General features: G+C 36.5%; 1 protein-coding gene across 1 annotated transcript; it reads right to left on the bottom strand.

Moving 5' to 3' along the window:
- Positions 1 to 22,384: 22,384 nt before the first annotated feature.
- GCK72_012414 (uncharacterized protein) lies at positions 22,385 to 23,113 on the bottom strand (the record flags this gene model as incomplete). Its single annotated transcript, XM_003091900.2, has 2 exons — positions 22,385 to 22,786; positions 22,868 to 23,113. 2 exons carry the CDS (start codon positions 23,111 to 23,113, stop codon positions 22,385 to 22,387), a joined length of 648 nt encoding a protein of 215 aa, XP_003091948.2.
- Between the last annotated feature and the right edge of the window lie 368 nt (positions 23,114 to 23,481).

Genomic DNA, 23,481 nt, shown 5'->3' with positions numbered 1-23,481 from the left:
AACATTAACTGATGTTAAGAAACAGAATATTTTAGATTAAAAAATCTTCAAAATGAGGGAAACGGGCACGCGTCTGGATAAATTCCGAACGCTGTTTCACCGTTAATTTATTTAAGTTTTGCACTGCTGTAATGGTTTACAATGGTGTTATCTCAGTAGACCAATGTTATTAACAGTGGACCGAGGTTAACAATGTGAAAGTGATTTCGTATTCCGATTCCAACTTTTTATTGGAAGATTCAGATGGTTACTGCAAAACACGCAGCCATATTTTCTTGTTTTTCTTCTTTTTTTCTGTTTGGTTCGGTGTAATTACTTAAAAGTAAATCCTAGGTGAGACAAAAGACCACTAAAAAATATAGAAAACGAGTTTCATATATTATATTTTTGAAACAGAACCGATGGAAAACTATGCTGAACATTTGATAAATAGAAAAAACACGAACCAAATTCAAATTTAGGAATTTTAGTAAAGTTGCTTTTTTCTTCATGGGAAAGATTACAGTTTCACCTTCTTATTACTAAAATAAAAACTTGGATCAAACAATTGTCGGTTCTCATGGGCTTCGAGAAATCAGACTTTTCGAAAATCGGACAGGCCCGTGACATTTATTGTAAAAAAAAACACTGTTAATTATATCTCTTGAAACTGAAGTATATAACGCATTCTTTGTAAGACTCGAGCATGGCACCAAAGGGTGTGGGCCTAGGGCCTGTATGCATGGTATAGCTTAAGTATTGCAGTCAAATATACTATTGGTCATTAGTAACCCATACAAAAAATTTTTGGGATCGGGCTCCATGTTACGGTAGTACTGTCACTATTCGGAGAAAGAACTTCTCGTGGGGTTTTCGTAAAATTTCTACTTGCTGTCTAGAGTTTTTCGCCTGCTTCATCTTGCTCTCAAATTCATTTCGAAAACCACATACGTACTAGGAGCTCCAATTCCATAACCTAGTTTCCAATGACGTTGTTACCACCACTTGCAAAATTTGAATCATAGACACCACTCCCAGCCAGCACTATTGGTAAGATTCGACTGTATAACAATATTGGGTGGCTACCCAGTTATTTCTATTCTCAACTTACTCTGTAATCTCTACCAAGTTTTAGCTTTTCATCGTTTCGAATTTCATTGTAATTTTCGAAAACTCTGTTTCATTTTTCCCATTTTCACATTTCTCGAGCTCCGGATTCAATTGGTTCCATGGGCACCCTTCGGTTTCTCGTTCAGTGAAACTATATTCTTCTCACTCATACTTCTATTGGTCATTAGTCACCTTTTTCTATTCTTCTGCTTTGTTTTTTCTTGATTTTCATTGACATACATTTTTGTCATTATCATTTTTGCTGTTCCAGTTAGTTCATTTTTTCTTATCTGCTATGCTTTAAAAGTTGAAATGAAGTACTTGTTCTTTCGGTCATGCTCTATTACACGACGCTTTCAAAATCCACACAATACTGCGCATTTTCCAGAAAATGGGGTGCTAAAAAAACTTTTTTTTTAATTCTCGTCGTGTCAAATTACCCGCGTAACGTCATTTTCTTCTTATTTTTACACCACCAAAATATTGGAGAAATGCAGTTTCATGTTTTCTATGAGTTTCATTCAGCTGATAACCGACAGTATGGTGAAGATAGTCGTAAAAACGAGAAGTTTTGAGCCGAAATGTCAAAGAAAACGTGAAAATTCAACTGATTCTATATCTTTTCGTATTTAAAGCAATAAGAAGTTCAGTGGATCACTCAAATCAAAAGCAATAATAATGTTAGTTTCGAAACAGAGGTTTTGTCTATAAATATACATATAATTCTATCCGAAACAGTGAGGGAAACCGCCGCGGCCATTCCCCTCTCCTCCAAGACCTCGGTTTCTCTCTCCCTTTGTCGGTCTGTGTGTGTGTGTAGCTGCGCGCAAAAAACCTTGCAGCGTGCCAAGTATTTTGCGGCCGTTACTTGTGGATTCAAGAAAATTTTACAAACACTGGTTTGAGCGCGGTAATGAAATTTTGAACTGATTTGTCGTAAACTTATCATCAAAAGCAGTAAAAAAATTTAAACATAAACATTTTGACCCTCACAATCTCAACATTTTACTGTTTCTCATCCTTCAGAACTTGATTGTATCTATTTTAACCGATCACTAGATTACTTCTTGATTGAAAAATCATTGTTTCGTCTGATTGAGGAAAGGGACCGCCCCCTTTCCTTCCATACTTGCTGTTGACGAATACTGTCGGACGGTTCGTAGCCTCCTCATGGCACACTGCCGATTTTTCCGATGGCGTCATAGGTACAACTGGTGTGTATTTGTATAACCCCGAGTAGATTACTATCCTTTAGAAATAGTGACAGTTGCCATACAGAATACGTGAGACGGGAGAGAAATAGTTGGGTGGGAAAGAAAATAGGAAAGGATCAGTCTCGCACGATTTAGATGCTTAATGTCATAGTTTTAAAAGTTTAAATGTTCTCGAAAACCAGAAACAGTAAAAATATCAAAATATTGTCAGATTGTGAGAAATGTCTATTCAACATCAAAAACTAGAGCATGTTTTTCAGGGAACCCTAAACAAATTTTTTTCAATTCAAATCTAAAATGTGGATTTTCCCAATTTGTGACACTCATGTTTATTTGAAAAAGACAATCATGTAAACATTCCACGATATTCAACGTTTGCTGTCTTCTAATTAACCGTCGACGATTGATTTTGTGAAGCGCCAGCTTCACCCTGGGCCAGGAATCAGGCCACCAACCGCGGATCCGCCCCTTCTTCAAGGGGGAGGCAGAGAGCGGGTTGGTGGCAACGCCAGTCTGGGGCCAGCAGGCCCTAACTCACACCACTATAATCTTCTGGTTATTTCCATTAAGTATTTATCTCATTTTATTCTTTTATATGTAACTCTTTCTTTTTATGTACTTATCTATTCATTTCTTTATCTTTATTCATCTTTATCTATCTCTATTTTCTCTATTTTACATTTAACCTTTTTCCATTTACCTTTTATTTTCTTTTAATAAATTAGTAATTATCTAGAGGACATTGTGTTTTGTTGTGTATTACAGGAACTAAATTTTAATTTAGATGTCCCTTCGGGTGGCATCTAACAATTTCATACAGAGTACCAGCAGATTTCGTTTGAAATTTGAACATTTGAATCGCCATTTCTATCTGATTTAGTTTTATCACACCTAAACGAAACAGTAAAAAATTTGAAAAAAAAAACAATACGAAAAATTGATGTTGACGTTTGGAGAAGTTTTTCTGTTGTGTAATTATCAAGAATATAGAACTGTGTCGGAAAGATGCTTATGGTCGATTTTCGGACAAGAGAGCGTGAATAAAACTTTGGATAAGTACTGGGTGATGAAATAAAGACTTTCAATTTCACATTTTCTCAAAAATCAAAATAAGTGCTACAAAATTGATAAGATGATCTGAACTAAACAGAAGCAAAAATTTAATTTTCATTGAACAAATTGCCAGACAGATGGTATAATTGGTTTATCAGAATAATACTGAACTTTCGAGCTCATAAAAATCTTCAATTGTGATTTTTACCGTTTCTCGTAACACCTTTTTTTTCAAGAAATATTTATTATTGTTTCGAGGGTATCAAAATAAGTAATGTATTGCTCCTTGTTTAATGTTAACCAACTGGAGTTAGTGTCGAAAACATTACCAAAAAGTCTCTGTGCCAACTAGGCGTTTCCTAGATTTTTGTAATTCGTTCCCGTTTTTAGGGTTACACCTTTACACAGTTTATCATATAGCTTTTGATTGGAAACGTCCATTCAGTATTTTCAAACTTTTATATATACGGTAACGAAAATCAAATTTTGAACATTTCTTGGCTCTATAGGCAAAGAATGGTCCCAACCGCAAAGAACGGTCCCAACCGCAAAGAATGGTCCCAAAATTTTGGGTGACCCAAATTTCCGAATTACATGGTCCCAACCGCTAAGAATGGTCCCTCGAAATTGATACGAAAAACTTTTCACCATTCTCTTAGGCTTCGGTTTCTTAGAAATTGGGAAAAAATTGACAAATACGATTAATAACCAATTTTGTCAATTTTTTCCCAATTTCTAAGAAACCAAAGCCTAAGAGAATGGTGAAAAGTTTTTCGTATCAATTTCGAGGGACCATTCTTTGCGGTAGGGACCATTCTTTGCGGTAGGGACCATTCAATTCTGAAACTCGTGTCACCCAAAATTTTGGGACCATTCTTTGCGGTTGGGACCATTCTTTGCGGTAGGGACCATGTAATTCCTTGGGACCATTCTTTTATTTTTTTGGACCGTTCTTTGCAGTTGGGACCATTCTTTTCTTTTCTGGTCAAGTTGAAAACGAAAAAATGTGAACAACTTTCCAAAAAAGTAACAATTTTTACAGTAAAAACAATTAAATGTTGGAACATTTCTTGTCAATTTGAAGCAGAAAAAACGTGAACAGCTCTCCGAAAAAGTACAAAAAACGTTCACCTAAACTTTATTCTGTAGTCTATTCTTTACTTTTTTATCAGATCAGCAAAGTTTCAACAATACACGACTATGGGAATAGATTCCTTAAGTGTCGGTTCATTTGAAAATAGTCACGAAACTGTTTTCATTAGTTTTTAAACCAGTCGGTTCACGTCGCCTAACGGCGACTAAACCTCCTTCTCAACTCCACCATTCTAAGTGTTACAGCGCCTGCGGCGCTTCTCATATGGTTCAAACAATCGGGGTATCAGAATTCTCTTTCTCTTCTGGTCCTATAACTTTTCTTCGATTGTTGGTAGTTTTTATTATCTGAGCAACCCGTTCCAGAGAGAACAATTTAAACACTCCTACTTTTCTGATAAGATTTCGACAAATTACTGTAGAAGAACAGGAACTTGGTAACTCTATTTTCCCCTCATCAATAGACAGGCAATCCTCTAAATATAAAGTTTCAACTTTTGATTGATCGGCGGCAATGCCGCCACCCTCCTCTGAATATGGCAAATATGGCAAACTAAGGCCATATTTAAACAAATTCTTATTCTAGAATTTGCTTCTTTTTTGAAAGTAACCGAGCTACGACAAAGTTACTCATTCAGAAATCACGGGTCTCAGAATTAACTGTACTAAATACAGGGAATGTGTTCTTTGCCTGACTGAGAAACCTTTTACCAAAATATAATTTCCTTTTCTCATCTTCAAAAGATGCATTGAAAGTAGTCTTTTGAAGTTTTTGACTTATCGGCGGCGATGCCGCCTCCCTCTCCAAATTCTTTAAAGATTTTTTTTCATATACACGGAAATTTTCTCTTAGTTTAATTTGATCCAAAACGTTCTGCTTCCTAAATTTTGGACTGTTCGGCGGCGATGCCGCCTCTCTTCTCTAGAATACTTCGAAACTAAAACTATTTCACATATTTCTAAGTTCAAAAGTTAAAGAAGCTCCTTATTCAGTCTATTTTGATTTCAATCCTTTTCATTCGTACCTGAGTGCTTCACAAAAATTCTCAAAGTTCTTAAAGAAAACAAAACTTCTTGATTCCCCGAAATATCTCACTCTTAACATATCTACCTACTAAATTCCTGATCGTTTTCTTTTATTTTCTCTATTGTGATTGTGTTAGTGGCTTTTGGTCCATCATCTCGAATAAAAACTAACTAACTAAAAAAACAAAGAAAAACATTTTGAGTTTTAAACGATCGGCGACAATATTCGGACGAAAGGTTTATTGTTAACTACTATCAGTTTCTGACTCGGTGTTTGTAGGATTGTGAATTTTTAAAGACCGTCAAAGTTGGCACTCAATCATCCCTTCTGACAGAATTGTAACGGTGTGTACAGATTCAACAGAAAGATAGCTACTCCATCCCTTTGTTCTAAAATCTCGACCATAATTACAACCTTCATATTCTGACTGTCTATGCTCTTATCAAAACAAAAAACCAAAAAACTTTTCGGTCCTGGCGGGAACGAACTCACTACCCCATGGGTGAGAGTCATCTGCGTAGACCGCTACACCAAATACGCGCGGCCGTGGCGCTCTCGAGAGTGCAGTCAAGAAACACCGAGTCAGTAGTATGATTGATTTTTTGAACTTTCTACCACCCTGTCGGGACACACCCTTTCTGAACGATTTCTACTGTTGAAATCGACATCGTCTCCAGAAGACGTCAAATTTGATATTTTTGAAAAAAGAAAAGTTCGGGCATCATCTAAGGGAAATTTCCAATCTATCTATCTAGTTTTTATAAAAATCGGTCCACTACGGAGGGAGTTATGACATGCAACAAATAAATCGACAGACATACTCTGTTGAATATTATTAGTAAAGATTTATGTAAGCGAAATAAGAAAAAGCGAGAATGTGTAGTTTGAAAATGTTCAATTTACATTGATGAGCTATAACAGTAGTTTTTTTTCAAAGTGTGTTCAGAGTCGGGCGGTTTTGAAGACATACTTTTGAAATATTAACAAGAAAAATAAAACAGAAAAAAAATGATCTCCTAGTAACTTCGGAGCAGAAGTACAGAAAAGAAACGATCAAAAAAAGAAAGATTAGGAAAAGATCAAAATATGTTCTACAAATTTGATAAACAGGAAGTGCAACTAAAAAAGAAACGAACGGCTAATTTTTACAGAGGAAATTGCAAGGCAGATGGTGTAATTGGTTTATCCCGATAAATTTGTAAATTCATATAACGCGCTTGACGATTATAACTTCCTAGTTAAAGTAAGTAAAATGTTATTATTGAAACATGACCCATTTTCAAAATTTTGTATTAGAACTTCTGATGTTTCAGTGTTCTGAACAAAATATTACACTTTGTTTCAAGCCATATGGAAAAAATCACAGAAAAATGGATTTTGTTTCAAGTTGTTGTAATACGAAATGTTATTTATTCATATCTCGTTACAATCATTTTACTTTGACTGTTTAACTTTGCATTTAGAAAATTTCAATGAGTTTTGGTGCATTTTAAGGATTTAGAAATTATTAGAATCATCGAAAATCAGAGTACATGTCATCAAATATCAGAAAATCGTTAAACAGTTCTAAAAACTACTTGAAACAGTGATGAACACTTAAATTTTGAACTAATTACTTTTTATACGCAGTATCGGAAGATTTGGCTCAATAGGCAAAAAATGGTCCCAACCGCAAAGAACGGTCCCAACCGCAAAGAATGGTCCCAAACGCAAAGAATGGTCCCAAAATTTTGGGTGACCCAAATTTCAGAATTGAATGGTCCCTACCGCAAAGAATGGTCCTTGAAAATTGATACGAAAAACTTTTCACCATTCTCTTAGGCTTAGGTTTCTTAGAAATTGGTGAAAAAATTGACAAAACCGGTTATTAATCGTATTTGTCAATTTTTTCCCAATTTCTAAGAAACCTAAGTCAAAGAGAATGGTGAAAAGTTTTTCGTATCAATTTTGAGGGACCATTCTTTGCGGTAGGGACCATTCAATTCTGAAACTTGTGTCTCCCAAAATTTTGGGACCATTCTTTGCGGTTGGGACCATTCTTTGCCAATTGAGCCGAAGATTTTGTTTGAATTTTGAAGTTCTTGCACAAAAATTGAAAAGAATTGCCATTTTCATCAGACTTAATTTAATCCCATCGAAACGAAACAGTGAAAAATTTAAATTTTAAAAAAGCGATTTGAAAGATGGATGTTGGTTTTTGGAATATCTTTTCTGTTGTGTAACTGCCAAAAATCGAAACTGTGTCTGAGGGATGCGCCATATTTCCTTTTCGATCAAAAAAAAAATCAGGAAAATCCAGTCTTCAAGTAGATTGTCAATTTAAGATCACATAATCAAATGAGCTTATTTAATTTAATGTTAATATCTAATATTGAATGCAGGAATAATGGTTCTGAAACTTCACCCCCATTTTGAAACGGTTGATTTCTGCTAATTTGATGATGGCCTTGGCGAATTTAAGACACCAGTCGGTTGGCGCAGCCTACGGCTGCTCAACCTCCTTTCCTACACCACCCTTCTCAGTTTTACAGCGCCTGCGGCGCTTCCTAAATAATTCAGACAGTCGGGACATTTAAAAGGTCACCGACATCTGGATCGTAAACTTCTCTTCACTTGGTGGTAGATTTTGTAAGCTGAGCTGTCCGTTCCGGGAGATAACAATTGCAAAATCTTTTCAGATTACAATTCTACAAAATTTCTCAATTACCTGTTCTATCCTGATGGAATATAAAATTTAGAAAGAACGGTTTTTGAATTTAATAATCGAGATTTTCTTCCTTTGATTTCCTTATAAGTTTTCTTTTTTCCCTTCTCAAAAGCGAGTGATCATTCAGGTTTTCAGTAATTTTTCTATCCTGAAGGAATTTGGATTTTAGAATGAGCGATTATTTACTTCACCTCTGCCGGAACTATTTTAAAATACTCTTACAGAAAACTGAATTTTGGTAACTTCTCGAAAGGGGAAGGGATCATTGATCACTTTTTTGTAGGTAACCGAGTTACGACAAATTTCCTTATTCACAAATTACCACCACTTCTTGAGTAGTATTCTTCCATTCCGTAAATTCCTAAGTTTCTGGGTGTAACAGCGCCTACGGCGCTTCTTTAGTGGGACATCCGAGGTCTCAGCCTTAATTGAGCAAAATACAGGGAATGCCTTTTTTGGCTTGAGACCGAGAAACCTTTACCGAAATAATTTTGCTGGAATTTGTTCTCCTATATTTTCCTCTGTTTGAACATGGTTTTACTGAAGCTCAGGATTTAGATGCTTTCCTATTCATACCTCCAGAAATATAATTCATTTAAAGTATTATTTTCAAGTTTTAGACCCCTCCCCCCGGAGCAAAATGTCCACCTTTCCGGGAGTTTTGCATTTTTTGACTATTATCATTCAAAAGAGCAGATTCGAAACTATCGGGGTGTAAATTTATAGAGAATTCTCAAGACACACGGGAAGTCAATTCCCCTTTTAGAAATTCGGATTTCCTATTCTCTTCGTCAAAAAATGCTCTTACCGTATTTTTTGAGTTTTTGATATGAAGCTGCGGACAAAAGTCTTATCGTAAGCTGCCATCAGCTTCTGACACAGTTTTTGTGAGATTCTAATTTTTTGAACACCGTCAAAGTGGGAACTCTATCACCCATTAGATGGAATCGTAGCGGTGTGAACCATACTTGCAACGGGCCGGGCCGGGTCACAGTACGAAAATTTGAAAATTTGAATTTTTTGATTTTTTCGCAAAAAAGTCGAATTTTCGACTATGTTTTTACATATCGATAAAACTCAAGTGTACATAGGATTTTTGACTATTTTTGATGAAAATTTCAAAAAATTTTGTGAAAAATTGTGCTCATTTTTTGACTCCGGGCCGACCGGGCCGGCAACTTTCTTTACCGGGCCGACGGGCCGAGCCGGGCCGGGCCGATATTTTGCAAGTATGGTGTGAACAGTGTCAAAAGATTGGTGCAGATAATCACTTACAGCCACTGTTAGCCCTTTTGATCTACGAAATCTAGATTGTAAAGAAGTTATATACAACTTTCATATACTGATTGTCTATGTTCTTTTCAAAACAAAAAACCAAAAAAACATTTCTGACCTGGCGGGAACGAACTCATTACCTCATGCGTAAGAGTCATCTACGTAAACCACTACACCAAATGCGCGCGGCTGGTCGCTCTCGAGAGTGCAGTTAAGAAACACCGAATCAGTAGTATTAGGTTGATGAGCTTTCTACCACCCTGTCGGGACACACCTTTCTCAACGCTTTTTACTGTTGAAATCGGCATCGTCTCCAGAAGACGTCAAATTTGATATTTTTGAAAAAAGAAAAGGACGGGCATCATGCGGGGGAAATTTCTGATCTTTTGGTACAAATTTGAAGAAAATCGGTCCAGTAGGGAGGGCGGTAGGATCGGCGACACACAAACAAACATACAGCCGTTTGCGTTTGTTAATAGTTATAACAGTAGTTTTTTTTCAAAGTGTGTTCAGAGTCGGGCGGTTTTGAAGACATACTTTTGAAATATTAACAAGAAAAATAAAACAGAAAAAAAATGATCTCCTAGTAACTTCGGAGCAGAAGTACAGAAAAGAAACGATCAAAAAAAGAAAGATTAGGAAAAGATCAAAATATGTTCTACAAATTTGATAAACAGGAAGTGCAACTAAAAAAGAAACGAACGGCTAATTTTTACAGAGGAAATTGCAAGGCAGATGGTGTAATTGGTTTATCCCGATAAATTTGTAAATTCATATAACGCGCTTGACGATTATAACTTCCTAGTTAAAGTAAGTAAAATGTTATTATTGAAACATGACCCATTTTCAAAATTTTGTATTAGAACTTCTGATGTTTCAGTGTTCTGAACAAAATATTACACTTTGTTTCAAGCCATATGGAAAAAATCACAGAAAAATGGATTTTGTTTCAAGTTGTTGTAATACGAAATGTTATTTATTCATATCTCGTTACAATCATTTTACTTTGACTGTTTAACTTTGCATTTAGAAAATTTCAATGAGTTTTGGTGCATTTTAAGGATTTAGAAATTATTAGAATCATCGAAAATCAGAGTACATGTCATCAAATATCAGAAAATCGTTAAACAGTTCTAAAAACTACTTGAAACAGTGATGAACACTTAAATTTTGAACTAATTACTTTTTATACGCAGTATCGGAAGATTTGGCTCAATAGGCAAAAAATGGTCCCAACCGCAAAGAACGGTCCCAACCGCAAAGAATGGTCCCAAACGCAAAGAATGGTCCCAAAATTTTGGGTGACCCAAATTTCAGAATTGAATGGTCCCTACCGCAAAGAATGGTCCTTGAAAATTGATACGAAAAACTTTTCACCATTCTCTTAGGCTTAGGTTTCTTAGAAATTGGTGAAAAAATTGACAAAACCGGTTATTAATCGTATTTGTCAATTTTTTCCCAATTTCTAAGAAACCTAAGTCAAAGAGAATGGTGAAAAGTTTTTCGTATCAATTTTGAGGGACCATTCTTTGCGGTAGGGACCATTCAATTCTGAAACTTGTGTCTCCCAAAATTTTGGGACCATTCTTTGCGGTTGGGACCATTCTTTGCCAATTGAGCCGAAGATTTTGTTTGAATTTTGAAGTTCTTGCACAAAAATTGAAAAGAATTGCCATTTTCATCAGACTTAATTTAATCCCATCGAAACGAAACAGTGAAAAATTTAAATTTTAAAAAAGCGATTTGAAAGATGGATGTTGGTTTTTGGAATATCTTTTCTGTTGTGTAACTGCCAAAAATCGAAACTGTGTCTGAGGGATGCGCCATATTTCCTTTTCGATCAAAAAAAAAATCAGGAAAATCCAGTCTTCAAGTAGATTGTCAATTTAAGATCACATAATCAAATGAGCTTATTTAATTTAATGTTAATATCTAATATTGAATGCAGGAATAATGGTTCTGAAACTTCACCCCCATTTTGAAACGGTTGATTTCTGCTAATTTGATGATGGCCTTGGCGAATTTAAGACACCAGTCGGTTGGCGCAGCCTACGGCTGCTCAACCTCCTTTCCTACACCACCCTTCTCAGTTTTACAGCGCCTGCGGCGCTTCCTAAATAATTCAGACAGTCGGGACATTTAAAAGGTCACCGACATCTGGATCGTAAACTTCTCTTCACTTGGTGGTAGATTTTGTAAGCTGAGCTGTCCGTTCCGGGAGATAACAATTGCAAAATCTTTTCAGATTACAATTCTACAAAATTTCTCAATTACCTGTTCTATCCTGATGGAATATAGAATTTAGAAAGAACGGTTTTTGAATTTAATAATCGAGATTTTCTTCCTTTGATTTCCTTATAAGTTTTCTTTTTTCCCTTCTCAAAAGCGAGTGATCATTCAGGTTTTCAGTAATTTTTCTATCCTGAAGGAATTTGGATTTTAGAATGAGCGATTATTTACTTCACCTCTGCCGGAACTATTTTAAAATACTCTTACAGAAAACTGAATTTTGGTAACTTCTCGAAAGGGGAAGGGATCATTGATCACTTTTTTGTAGGTAACCGAGTTACGACAAATTTCCTTATTCACAAATTACCACCACTTCTTGAGTAGTATTCTTCCATTCCGTAAATTCCTAAGTTTCTGGGTGTAACAGCGCCTACGGCGCTTCTTTAGTGGGACATCCGAGGTCTCAGCCTTAATTGAGCAAAATACAGGGAATGCCTTTTTTGGCTTGAGACCGAGAAACCTTTACCGAAATAATTTTGCTGGAATTTGTTCTCCTATATTTTCCTCTGTTTGAACATGGTTTTACTGAAGCTCAGGATTTAGATGCTTTCCTATTCATACCTCCAGAAATATAATTCATTTAAAGTATTATTTTCAAGTTTTAGACCCCTCCCCCCGGAGCAAAATGTCCACCTTTCCGGGAGTTTTGCATTTTTTGACTATTATCATTCAAAAGAGCAGATTCGAAACTATCGGGGTGTAAATTTATAGAGAATTCTCAAGACACACGGGAAGTCAATTCCCCTTTTAGAAATTCGGATTTCCTATTCTCTTCGTCAAAAAATGCTCTTACCGTATTTTTTGAGTTTTTGATATGAAGCTGCGGACAAAAGTCTTATCGTAAGCTGCCATCAGCTTCTGACACAGTTTTTGTGAGATTCTAATTTTTTGAACACCGTCAAAGTGGGAACTCTATCACCCATTAGATGGAATCGTAGCGGTGTGAACCATACTTGCAACGGGCCGGGCCGGGTCACAGTACGAAAATTTGAAAATTTGAATTTTTTGATTTTTTCGCAAAAAAGTCGAATTTTCGACTATGTTTTTACATATCGATAAAACTCAAGTGTACATAGGATTTTTGACTATTTTTGATGAAAATTTCAAAAAATTTTGTGAAAAATTGTGCTCATTTTTTGACTCCGGGCCGACCGGGCCGGCAACTTTCTTTACCGGGCCGACGGGCCGAGCCGGGCCGGGCCGATATTTTGCAAGTATGGTGTGAACAGTGTCAAAAGATTGGTGCAGATAATCACTTACAGCCACTGTTAGCCCTTTTGATCTACGAAATCTAGATTGTAAAGAAGTTATATACAACTTTCATATACTGATTGTCTATGTTCTTTTCAAAACAAAAAACCAAAAAAACATTTCTGACCTGGCGGGAACGAACTCATTACCTCATGCGTAAGAGTCATCTACGTAAACCACTACACCAAATGCGCGCGGCTGGTCGCTCTCGAGAGTGCAGTTAAGAAACACCGAATCAGTAGTATTAGGTTGATGAGCTTTCTACCACCCTGTCGGGACACACCTTTCTCAACGCTTTTTACTGTTGAAATCGGCATCGTCTCCAGAAGACGTCAAATTTGATATTTTTGAAAAAAGAAAAGGACGGGCATCATGCGGGGGAAATTTCTGATCTTTTGGTACAAATTTGAAGAAAATCGGTCCAGTAGGGAGGGCGGTAGGATCGGCGACACACAAACAAACATACAGCCGTTTGCGTTTGTTAATAGTAAAGATTCTTCTGTTCTGGATTGATGTGCATTGGGGGGAGGTGAACTCAGTTAACATATCTATCAGTATATTGAACAATCTTATCAGTCGATACGCTAGGAAACTTTCCACATTATTCTAGTCAGGTAGAGTAGAAGAATTCCATAATTAGAGGGTCATTCAATTTACTGTACCACAGACGCTACAATTCTCCTTCTGTCAGAAATTGTGCCTCTATAGAACGGGTCGTATTTTGGGCTAGAGGATGAGAATGAAATTTTAGATAAGTATTGTGCGAAAAAACAAAGATTTTCAGTTTCACACTTTCTAGAACATCAAAATAAGTTATACGAATTTGATAAGGAATTGAGGAACGGTGGATAATACAACGACTAAAAATGAATCAAAACAAATTTTTTTTCAAATTTGATTGACAAAGTGGTCTCAATTGATACTTAAACTAATGAAGAATTAATGAAGATTACCAAAAAAATGTTATTGTTGAAACAGGACTTATTTTCAAATCACTTTTTGTTGAGGAAATGCAAGACAAAAACTTTCACTGCTAAAAACTTTCATTTATCATGTAATCATGAACAAAACATGCCGCTCAGTAACTAAGAATAAATTTGAAACATTTCTTGTCAAGTTGAAGCAGAAAAAACGTGAACAGCTCTCCGAAAAAGTGAAAATGTTACTTAAACTCAAGGAAATCGCGCCGAGGCCGCGGTTTTTTCCTGAAAATTTCAAGCAGCCGCGGCTTTCTAAACTTTCAAAGGCGACTATTTGAGATTTTCAAGAAAAAGCCGCGGCCGGCCGTGCGACAGCCTTGCCTAAACTTCATTGATACTACAGTAGTCTCATCTCCACTTTTTATCAGCTCAGCAAATTTTCCACCTGATTCGACTATGGTAATTGGATTACTTAACTTTCGGTTCATTTGAAAATACTCACGAAACTGTTTTTATTCGCATATACATTTATGTAAGGTTTGCAACAAGCCACAAAATAAATGTGTAGTTTGAAAGCTTTTACTTCAAATTGATGAGCAATATAAAAAATTGAATTCACAGGAAAATAATTTATGTTTCAAGTAACTGTAAAATAATAGTTCGTTCAGGCTCTTCTCGTTGGAATTCTATACACTGCAGGTCGCAATAAATTTCATGACACCTTTGAAATTTATAAGTCATTATAAGCATGAAAACAAATTGCATTACAACTCCAAAATCTACTTGTGACGGTGATGAACAGTTTCGTTGACCTTAGAAGTCTCTTGCAAGCAGTATCATCGGATTACGCTCGAAACTTGAAGGACTTTTAAGTTAAAAATAAAATTTAAAAAGGGTAATTTTGATTTCCATTAGCCATTTCCCACCTAAAGGAAACAGTGAAAATTTTGAAAACCAACATGAATGTTATTTTTTGGAAAATATTTCCTGTTTTGTAATCATCACAAATATTGAAATGTATTTTCTTACTCAATATTAGCAAACAAGTAAACCATGATCAAAACAGCAGAGAACTTCAGTTTGTTCGTAGTAGATGTTGTCGTACAATTTCCACTTCCTGCAATATTAAAGAAAACATTACATTAAAACAAATACATATAGAAATGAAATGGAAACATTTTTTGGCGATGGTCAAGCCACATTTGCTTATTTGCAAAATCTTGCTGTGGATTTGATATCGAAACGACACATAACTAGATTTTTCCGGAAGTATTTCCGAAAGTAGGTACACAGAGAACACTCTTTCATCATCATTGCAAACTTGAGAAAATTTGAATTTTTTATCACATGCAACCGTGAAAAATTTATTTTTAGGACACTGTTTCACAAATTCTCTCCCAACATGAAATAACTGTAACACATCCGACGGGTCTTCGACCAAAATTGGACTTGTCAAAAATTGGGCCGGTCCGTGACAATTCTGTAAAAATGCACTTCGAAAGCTAATAAAATTATTTGCATTGGTTTTTAGCACTGTTAATTTCACCTCTTGAAACAAAAATATATGTTTCAGAAAAGCAAAAACTACATTCAGAAATTCCAGATGAATTCTTAATCTTGTTCTCGATAAATATGAATGAGCGCAATTTTTCCCAGGGGTCACAGGAATAACAATTTTTAGCAGGATTTTTGGGTCAGAGATATAATTTTGAGACAAAAATGTGAAGCTGATGCCTAAATGAGTTAGAACTAGAACAACTTTGTTTGAGAAAGCAGTTTTTCATGAAAATGAAATATTCGGAACAAATTACGATATTAATAATAGTCTCTTGTATCTATAGTACCTGAAACACAGTTTGTGTAGCTGGAAAGGAGAGTTCTCATAAAATTTCTACTCTCTGTCCCTATTATCCAGTTTCAGTGGTTTAAGTCTGGAATTTTTCTACTGTTCCATCTTGCTCTCAATTTGCATTCTCCGTGTGCCTCTCCAATGACGTTGACTCCATCACTTGCAAAATTTGAATCATAGACCCGCCTCCCAACCAGCCCCATCGATTTCACCCACTCATTATATCGGATTTCGTTGTAATTTTCAAAAATATTTTCAAAAACTGTTTCATTTTTCTCATTTTTGAATTTCTTGAATTCCGGATCTATTAGGTAAAACGGATGTAAATATTCTTCTCACTCATGCTTCTACCCGATTTTTTTCAATTTTGGCGTTTTGTTTTACGATGGTAATATCTAGAATTTTCATACTTGCTTCTATAAAAACTGGAAATTCTCGTAAAATCGAAAATTTTTTACTTAAAAATGTTAAAGAAAAAATGAAATTTCTACAGTTTCTATTGTTTTTCCTACGAAAAACAGTTTTGACATTTTTAATGTTGCAGTTTATTTTGAAGAATTTGGTAAAGTTCTATAATCAAAAGTCAAATAAAAACTTATCAATCAGTAACAGGTAACTAACAGCAATAATGTTAGTTTCGAAACAGAGGTTTTTTACAAACTCTAAATGTTTTCTACTTCAAATTAATTTCAGTTTCGAATTCCAGGTTTCTCCACTAAAGGTTAGAAAGTTTTGTTAGTGGGTACTAGAGTGTCGAATCGCGAGACGATTCCAGCTGAATCCAGCATATTCTCGCAATCGTCTCGTTTTGTTTCGTCTCGTTTTGTCCAGCATGAAGTTCAGCATATTCTCGTTCAGCATAGTTCAGCATAGTTCAGTTACAGCATATTCCAGCACGTTTAATTTATTTCTCATTCCCGCATAATTTTATGCTGAACATTGCGAGAATCTCGCGAGACAAAAATGACCCTGCATCCTCACGAATAAATATAATTTTGACGTTTTTATCCAATTTTTCATACAGATTTTTACAAAATGAATTTAAAAAATTTTGAAAATCAATATTGTTAGAACCGTGACCTGTGGAAAGTTCAAAATGAGGGAAGAATGTGCTTGATTCACAATGAAAAGTCACGGAAATAATACTTTTCAATAGATTTTTCTATTTTTCTCACAGGAAATGAAAATACGTTCGTCTCGCGAGATTCTCGCAATGTTCAGCATAAAATTATGCGGGAATGAGAAATAAATTAAACGTGCTGGAATATGCTGTAACTGAACTTTTGCTGAACTATGCTGAACGAGAATATGCTGAACTTTATGCTGGACAAAACGAGACAAAACGAGACGAGAATATGCTGGATTCAGCTGGAATTCTCGCAAAGTGCTGTAACTGATTCTCGCGAGACGACACTCTAGTGGGTACCCATTTTTACCAATTTTTTTTTGAAATTTTTCGAAAAAAAGAGTAAAAATGCTTAAATTATCATACATATTCACATTTTTATTCAATTTTAAATGTTTATTCGAAAACTATACTTTTTTCAAAAAAGTTTTAAAAATTTTCCAAAATTTTCCAAAAAAAGTTCAAAAACACAAAAATGTTTTGAAAAAATGTTTCAAAACGGGCCGAGCGGGTCGGGTCGGGCCGAGATTTTTCCTAATTTTAGCCCTGCCCGGCCCGTGACAAGTCTGATCAAAAGCAGTAAAAAAATTTAAATACAAACATTTTGACCCTCACAAACTTAACATTTTATTGTTTCTCATTCTTTAGAACCAGTCGGTTAACGCAGCCTAACGGCTGCTCAACCTCCTGCTCTACACCACCCTTCTGGGTGTTACAGCGCCTGCGGCGCTTCTTAAATTGGTCTGACTATCAAGGTCTCAGTACGTTCTTCTCCTCCTGAGTTGTTTAACTTCATCACTTGTTTGTAGTTTTCTTTAGCTGAGCAGCTCGTTCCGGTAGAGAAAAATTAAAACATCTCTGTTTTTTGATACGATTTTGACAAATTTTCTCAGTGACTTTTTCTATCCTGATAGAAAATGGATTTCAGTATGAGTGGATTTAAGTTCACCAATCGGAACTGTTTTCATGTTTTCATGTTTTCTTGTTTATCTAAACTACTACTTTAAAAGAACATGAACTTGGCAACTCTCCTTTTCTCCCTCAAGTGGCGAGTCATCTTTCAAATATTAATTTCACACTTTTGACTGATCGGCGGCGATGCCGTCCCTCTTCTCTGAATATGGCAGATCAAGACCATGTTTTAACAAATCTTTATTCTAGAATTTATTACCTTGTTGAAGGAAACCGAGCAACGACAAAGTTCATATTTCACAAATCACCATCACTTTTTGAGTAGTGTTCTTTCATTAATTTTACACCTATCAAGCTTCTTGCTGTAACAGCTTCTTTGATGATGGAGAGATCTGAGGTCTCAGAATTTATTGTACTAAATCAGGAATTTTTTTTTGGCTTGAGACTGAGAAACCCTCATCAATTCTTTTACTGTAGCTTAGGAATTTGGAAACTTTCCTCTTCACATCTTTAAAAAATGCACTTAAAGTATTATTTTAAAGTTTTTGACTGACAGCCGGTAAAAAGGAATACAGTAATGGCTTTAATTCTAACAACGTTGGCTGTTTTCAGTTGAAAATGTCCAACCTTGAGAGGGTGTGAAGAGAAACATGATTCTACTCTAGTTTAGATGTCCTTTGAACACTCGAACGTCCCAAAAAACACTTAGACGTTCTTTGGGGTCCCAAAAATTGTCAGAAATGATTAGACGTCCGAAAACCGTTAGGACGTCCAATAAAATATTTAGACGTCCCCTGAAATCCCGTTTTTTTTTATTTAAATAAAACTGCTTCACATATTTCGTTGTCCCAAAAAATATTTGAATGTCGCGTGAACACAAAAAAACCAAGAGCTTGCTGTGACACGTGGAAGTAGTGATTACCTAAAAACAAAAAGTCCTAGAAGCTTGACATTGTTCTTAGGCTCAGCACCCGGGAAGTAGCGGTTTCCTTAACACAGAGACATCCAGCAGCTTGCTTAAGTTTTGGGAAAAGTGCAAGCAAGCCTCAGAGGCTCTTTTTTAAAGAAACCACTACTTCCAGGGTGCTGAGTCTCTGGAATTTTAAGGGACGTAAAAACATTTTATGGGACTTGTTGGATTTTTAAACGTTTTCGAGACGTCTAAATGTTTTTGGAAAAACGTTTTAAACGTTTGAAAGTACGTTTTAACTTTTGGAAAAAATTCAGGGCTCGAAAGAACGTCTAAGTGTTTCAAGGGGGACGTTCGAGTTTTCAAAGGACATCTAACCTGGAATAGAGCCAAAAAATAGTTTATGAAAACACACGCATTTTTCTAGACGATTTGAAGAAATGAATTCATTTGAAGAATGAAAAAGTTCTATAACTATTTTCCCCGTGAACTTCTATTTCCCTATTTCGGAAATGAAAGCCACTGAAAGGCTTGAAAACCACTTTTTCTCACGTAGTGACCTAATTTAGAACTATTTTAACTAAAAAAATAGACGGGCATCATCCGGGACAAATTTCCAAGCCATCTGTGTAAGTTTCATTGAAAACGGTTCAGTACAGAGGGCGCTAGAGTCGGCGACAAACGGACAGACAAACGGATCTGCTGAATATTATTAGTAAAGATTTGATTTTATCTATTTCTACACGTTGCGTTTTCTAATTCCTTTTGAAAAAACGCTTATTTTCGCTTAATTGAGGTAAATCCTCGCAGACCGTCCCCCGTGTCTTTCTTACTTGCTGTTGACCACTGTTGTTGGACGGTCCGTAGCCTCCTCTTGGCACACTGCCAATTTCTTTGGTGACGTCATAGTTACAACTGGTGCGTATTTGTATAACCCCCAGTAGATTGCTATCAAAAACCGTTCGGTAGAAATAGTTACTGTTGCCATGAAGATTACGTGAGACGATAGATATAATAAATAGTTGGGTGGGACAGATATAAAAAAGGTGGGAAAGAAAAATGGAAAGAATGAAAAACTTAATGTCAGAATATCAAAAGTTTCATTGTTCTCGAAAATCAGAAACAGTAAGCGTATCGAAATATTTCAGGTTGTGATTCAACATCAGAAACTAGAGCAAGGTTTTTCAGAGAGCCCTGTATATATGTTCTTAATTTCATATATAACAATTAGAATTTTCAAATTGTTGGCACTAACGTTTTTGGAAAAATGGAAAATCGTGAAAACATTACAAGAAATTCGAAGTTAGTTTTTCCTCTTGTTGCACCTTCGTCGATTGATTGAAAAAAAGGAGTAGAGGAAAAACTGAATAATTGAAACTGAAAATTTTCAATCCTTACAAGTCCCTAGAAAGTTTTGACTAACTAAATTTTGAATATAATAGTTTCCCAGAATATTGAAACAGACGTAAATAATTTTGAAGTCGATTCTAACTGGAATTCCCTTCGAAACCACTTTTCAGCAGTCTGAAAGGACATTGGAAGTGACGGAGACATAAACAACCCCAATCGGTGGAATGAGGCGGCGGACTTCAAAAAGTTGTAACTCGAAAAGTACCCGTTCAAATTTCTAAAAAATTATATTTTCTGAATTCTAGAAAGATTACACATCGATTGATGTAAAAATATCGGTATGTTGTCGCTGGAAATCGAGAGAGATTTTGAGTCAAAGTCGGAAGTTAGAGTTACTTTTCTGGAAAACTTGGATTTTTATCAGGATAGAGAGGTGGAGTGGTGATAAAAGTTATATAGGCTTGTCGGAAATGTCTCTGGCTTTCCAAAAATCTAGGTTAGAATCTCATTGCTTTAATCACGGAGCTGATAACTCAATTTCCCCGAGCTCGGGTCAATTTGAAACCAAAACTTTAACTTTGAACGCATGCATTACGGTCATATTTGTCGAAATTTTTCGGATTTTCGATATGTCATAGATAAAATATCGGGCTATAAGTCCAAATAAACAGCTTTTAGAATTTTCTGCTCTAATCTGCAATTACGCACACTATTTGGGATCCCGTCCTTCCCCCTATTCACAAGGGTATTCGGTGGAAAATGGAGAGGCGAGGTGTGTCTCGACAGGGAGGAAGTTTTCTATGCACCATTTCCGACTCTGATATTGATAGTTCCGAATTTCACCAAATGATATCTTCAGGTTGAAACAGGAAAAAATGAGATGGTGTCTCACAATCAGACAGTTTTGATTCTGAAGATTTCTGAAAAAAAACTCGAGTATGAAAAGCGGATTTCAAAATTTCAGCACTTTTAACTTTTTGGAAAAAAAAACGATTAAAAATTTTACTAAACTCAAAACTATTGGCTCGCACAGAAAGCCGTTTAATGATCGAAGAAAAGATTTCATATAAAATGGAATGACTGAAACTGAAATTTTTTTAAACCAACATTTTTTCAGAGTTTTCTAACAAAAATTCCTAACCACCGGAAAATGTTGTTTAGCTGAACTAAAAAAAGTATTTTCCAGATAATGGAAATATTTAGTTCAAAGTTATCAATTCTAACTGGAGGCCACTTCTCAGCAGTCTGAAAGGACATTGGAAGTGACGGAGACATAAACAACCCCTTACGGAGGAATGAGGCGGCGGACTTCAATGCGGTGTAACTCGAAAACTCACCGTTCAATTTTTGAAAATGTTATATTTTCTGAAACCCAGAAAGATTACGCATCGATTAATCTAAAAATATCGGTATGTTGTCGCTGGAAATCTGGAGAAATTTCGAGTCAAAGTCGGAAGTTAGAGTTACTTTTCTGGAAAACTTGGAATTTTATCAGGATGGTGATGTGGAGTGATGATAAAAGTTATATAGGCTTGTAGGAAATGTCTCTGGCTTTCCAAAAATCTTGGTTAGAATGTCATAGCTTTAATCTCCAAGCTGAAAATCCAAATTTCCCGAGCTCGGGTCAATTTGAAACCAAAACTTTGACTTTGAACGCATGTATCTCGGTCAAACTTTGTCAAAATTTTCCGGACTTTTGATATGTTATAGATAAGATATTTGGCTATAAGTTCACATCAATAACTTATTGCATTTTCAGCTCCAATCTGCAACTACGCGCACTATTTGGGATCCCGTCCTTCCACTATTCACAAGGGTATTCGGAAGAATAGGGAGAGGCGAGGTGTGTCCCGACAAGGGGGAAGAGAATTTTGTTGTTTGGTAATTCTGTGTGACCTCTCAGAAGATGTAGATTAGAATAAATTCTTATGACATCTTGTTTTTCTGAATCCGAGAACAGGAAAGATAACCAAGAAGTGATGAGACATCTGAAAAAGTGGATCTTTTGAATTCGAGGACCGAGAATTGATAGAAGTCTGAGAAAAATCTGAATGATTGCTGAAATTTTAGAGAAAAATAAGACAACACCAACACAGTTTTTTGGATTTTATAATTATTTATTATTCTAGACGTCAGAATTAATGGAAAAAAGTATAAAGAGGAAATAAAATGGAAAGTACCCGCAAGATTTCAGTATGTCAGCTTACAGGGAGTGAGAAGGTGGGGGGTTTCAAGTAAGAAAAGGAAAAAAGAGATCCAGTACATTAATACGATTGAACAGAGGTAATGAGGAATGAATGTACAAAAGTATGGGGATCATTTAAGCCTTCTTAGCAGCGGCAGCTGGCTTAGCGGCGGCGGCCTTCTTCGGTGCGGCTTTCTTGGCTGGAGACTTGGCGGCCTTCTTAGCAACTGGCTTCGAGACCTTCTTTGGTGCCTTGGCCTTCTTCTCTCCGGCGGCCTTCTTTGGCTTGGCGGCTGCTGGCTTCTTGGTCTTTTTCTCTCCAGTGGCTGCGGCCTTCTTTGCTGCTGGCTTCTTGGCGGCTGGCTTCTTGGCCTTCTTCTCTCCAGTGGCGGCCTTCTTCTCGGCGGCTGGCTTCTTGGCGGCGGCGGCGGCCTTCTCGGCGACACGGAAACGTCCGTTAGCTCCGGCTCCTGCGGCTTGGACGAGGGCTTTGCTGGAGACACCACGCTTGAGGGCTTGACGGAGATGGGCGTTGATCTGGAAGAAGGGGACTATGCTTTGGATTTTTCAAAAAAAAATTCAAAATGTAAGAAAAAAGAATTGTTAAAAAAAACTTACTTGAATAACGTTGTCTCCGAGCTTGAAGTGGGAAGAGATGAACTTGAGGATGGCTTGCTTGGAAGCTCCCTTACGGTCCTTGAGCTCCTTGATGGCCTCCTTGATCATGTTGATGTATGGTGGATGGACGACTGGAACCTTGGCCTTGGCGACCTTGGTTGGCTTAGCGGCCTTGGTGGCCTTAGCCTTTGGAGCTGGGGCGGCTGGAGCAGCAGCGGCGACGGCGACTTGAGCGGAATCCGACATTCTTGAGGGTTGGTTGTGAGAGAGTGACACTGAGAATAGTGATGACTGGATCGTCCTCCTCCCTTTATATATATACAAACGCCCAACCCCCCTGTCGGGACACATTTCTCCTCTCCTCCACACACCGAATAGCAGAGTGTTGGAGTGGAGGATAGGGGTCTGGAATGGGGGCGCGCTACCTGGAAGACGATGACAATTATAGAATTTGTAAATGTGAAGTTGTAGCCAGAAATTTTATCTATAACATATCAAAAATCCGGAAAATGTCGACAAAGTTTGACGGAGATACGGGCGTTCAAAGTCAAAGTTTTGGTTTCAAATTGACCTGAGCTCGGGAAAATTGGATTTTCAGCTCGGAGATTAAAGCT

The sequence above is a fragment of the Caenorhabditis remanei genome, chromosome IV (genome assembly GCF_010183535.1).
Source record: "Caenorhabditis remanei strain PX506 chromosome IV, whole genome shotgun sequence".
Lineage (NCBI taxonomy): Eukaryota > Metazoa > Nematoda > Chromadorea > Rhabditida > Rhabditidae > Caenorhabditis > Caenorhabditis remanei.
This window is presented reverse-complemented; position numbering and strand designations above follow the sequence as displayed.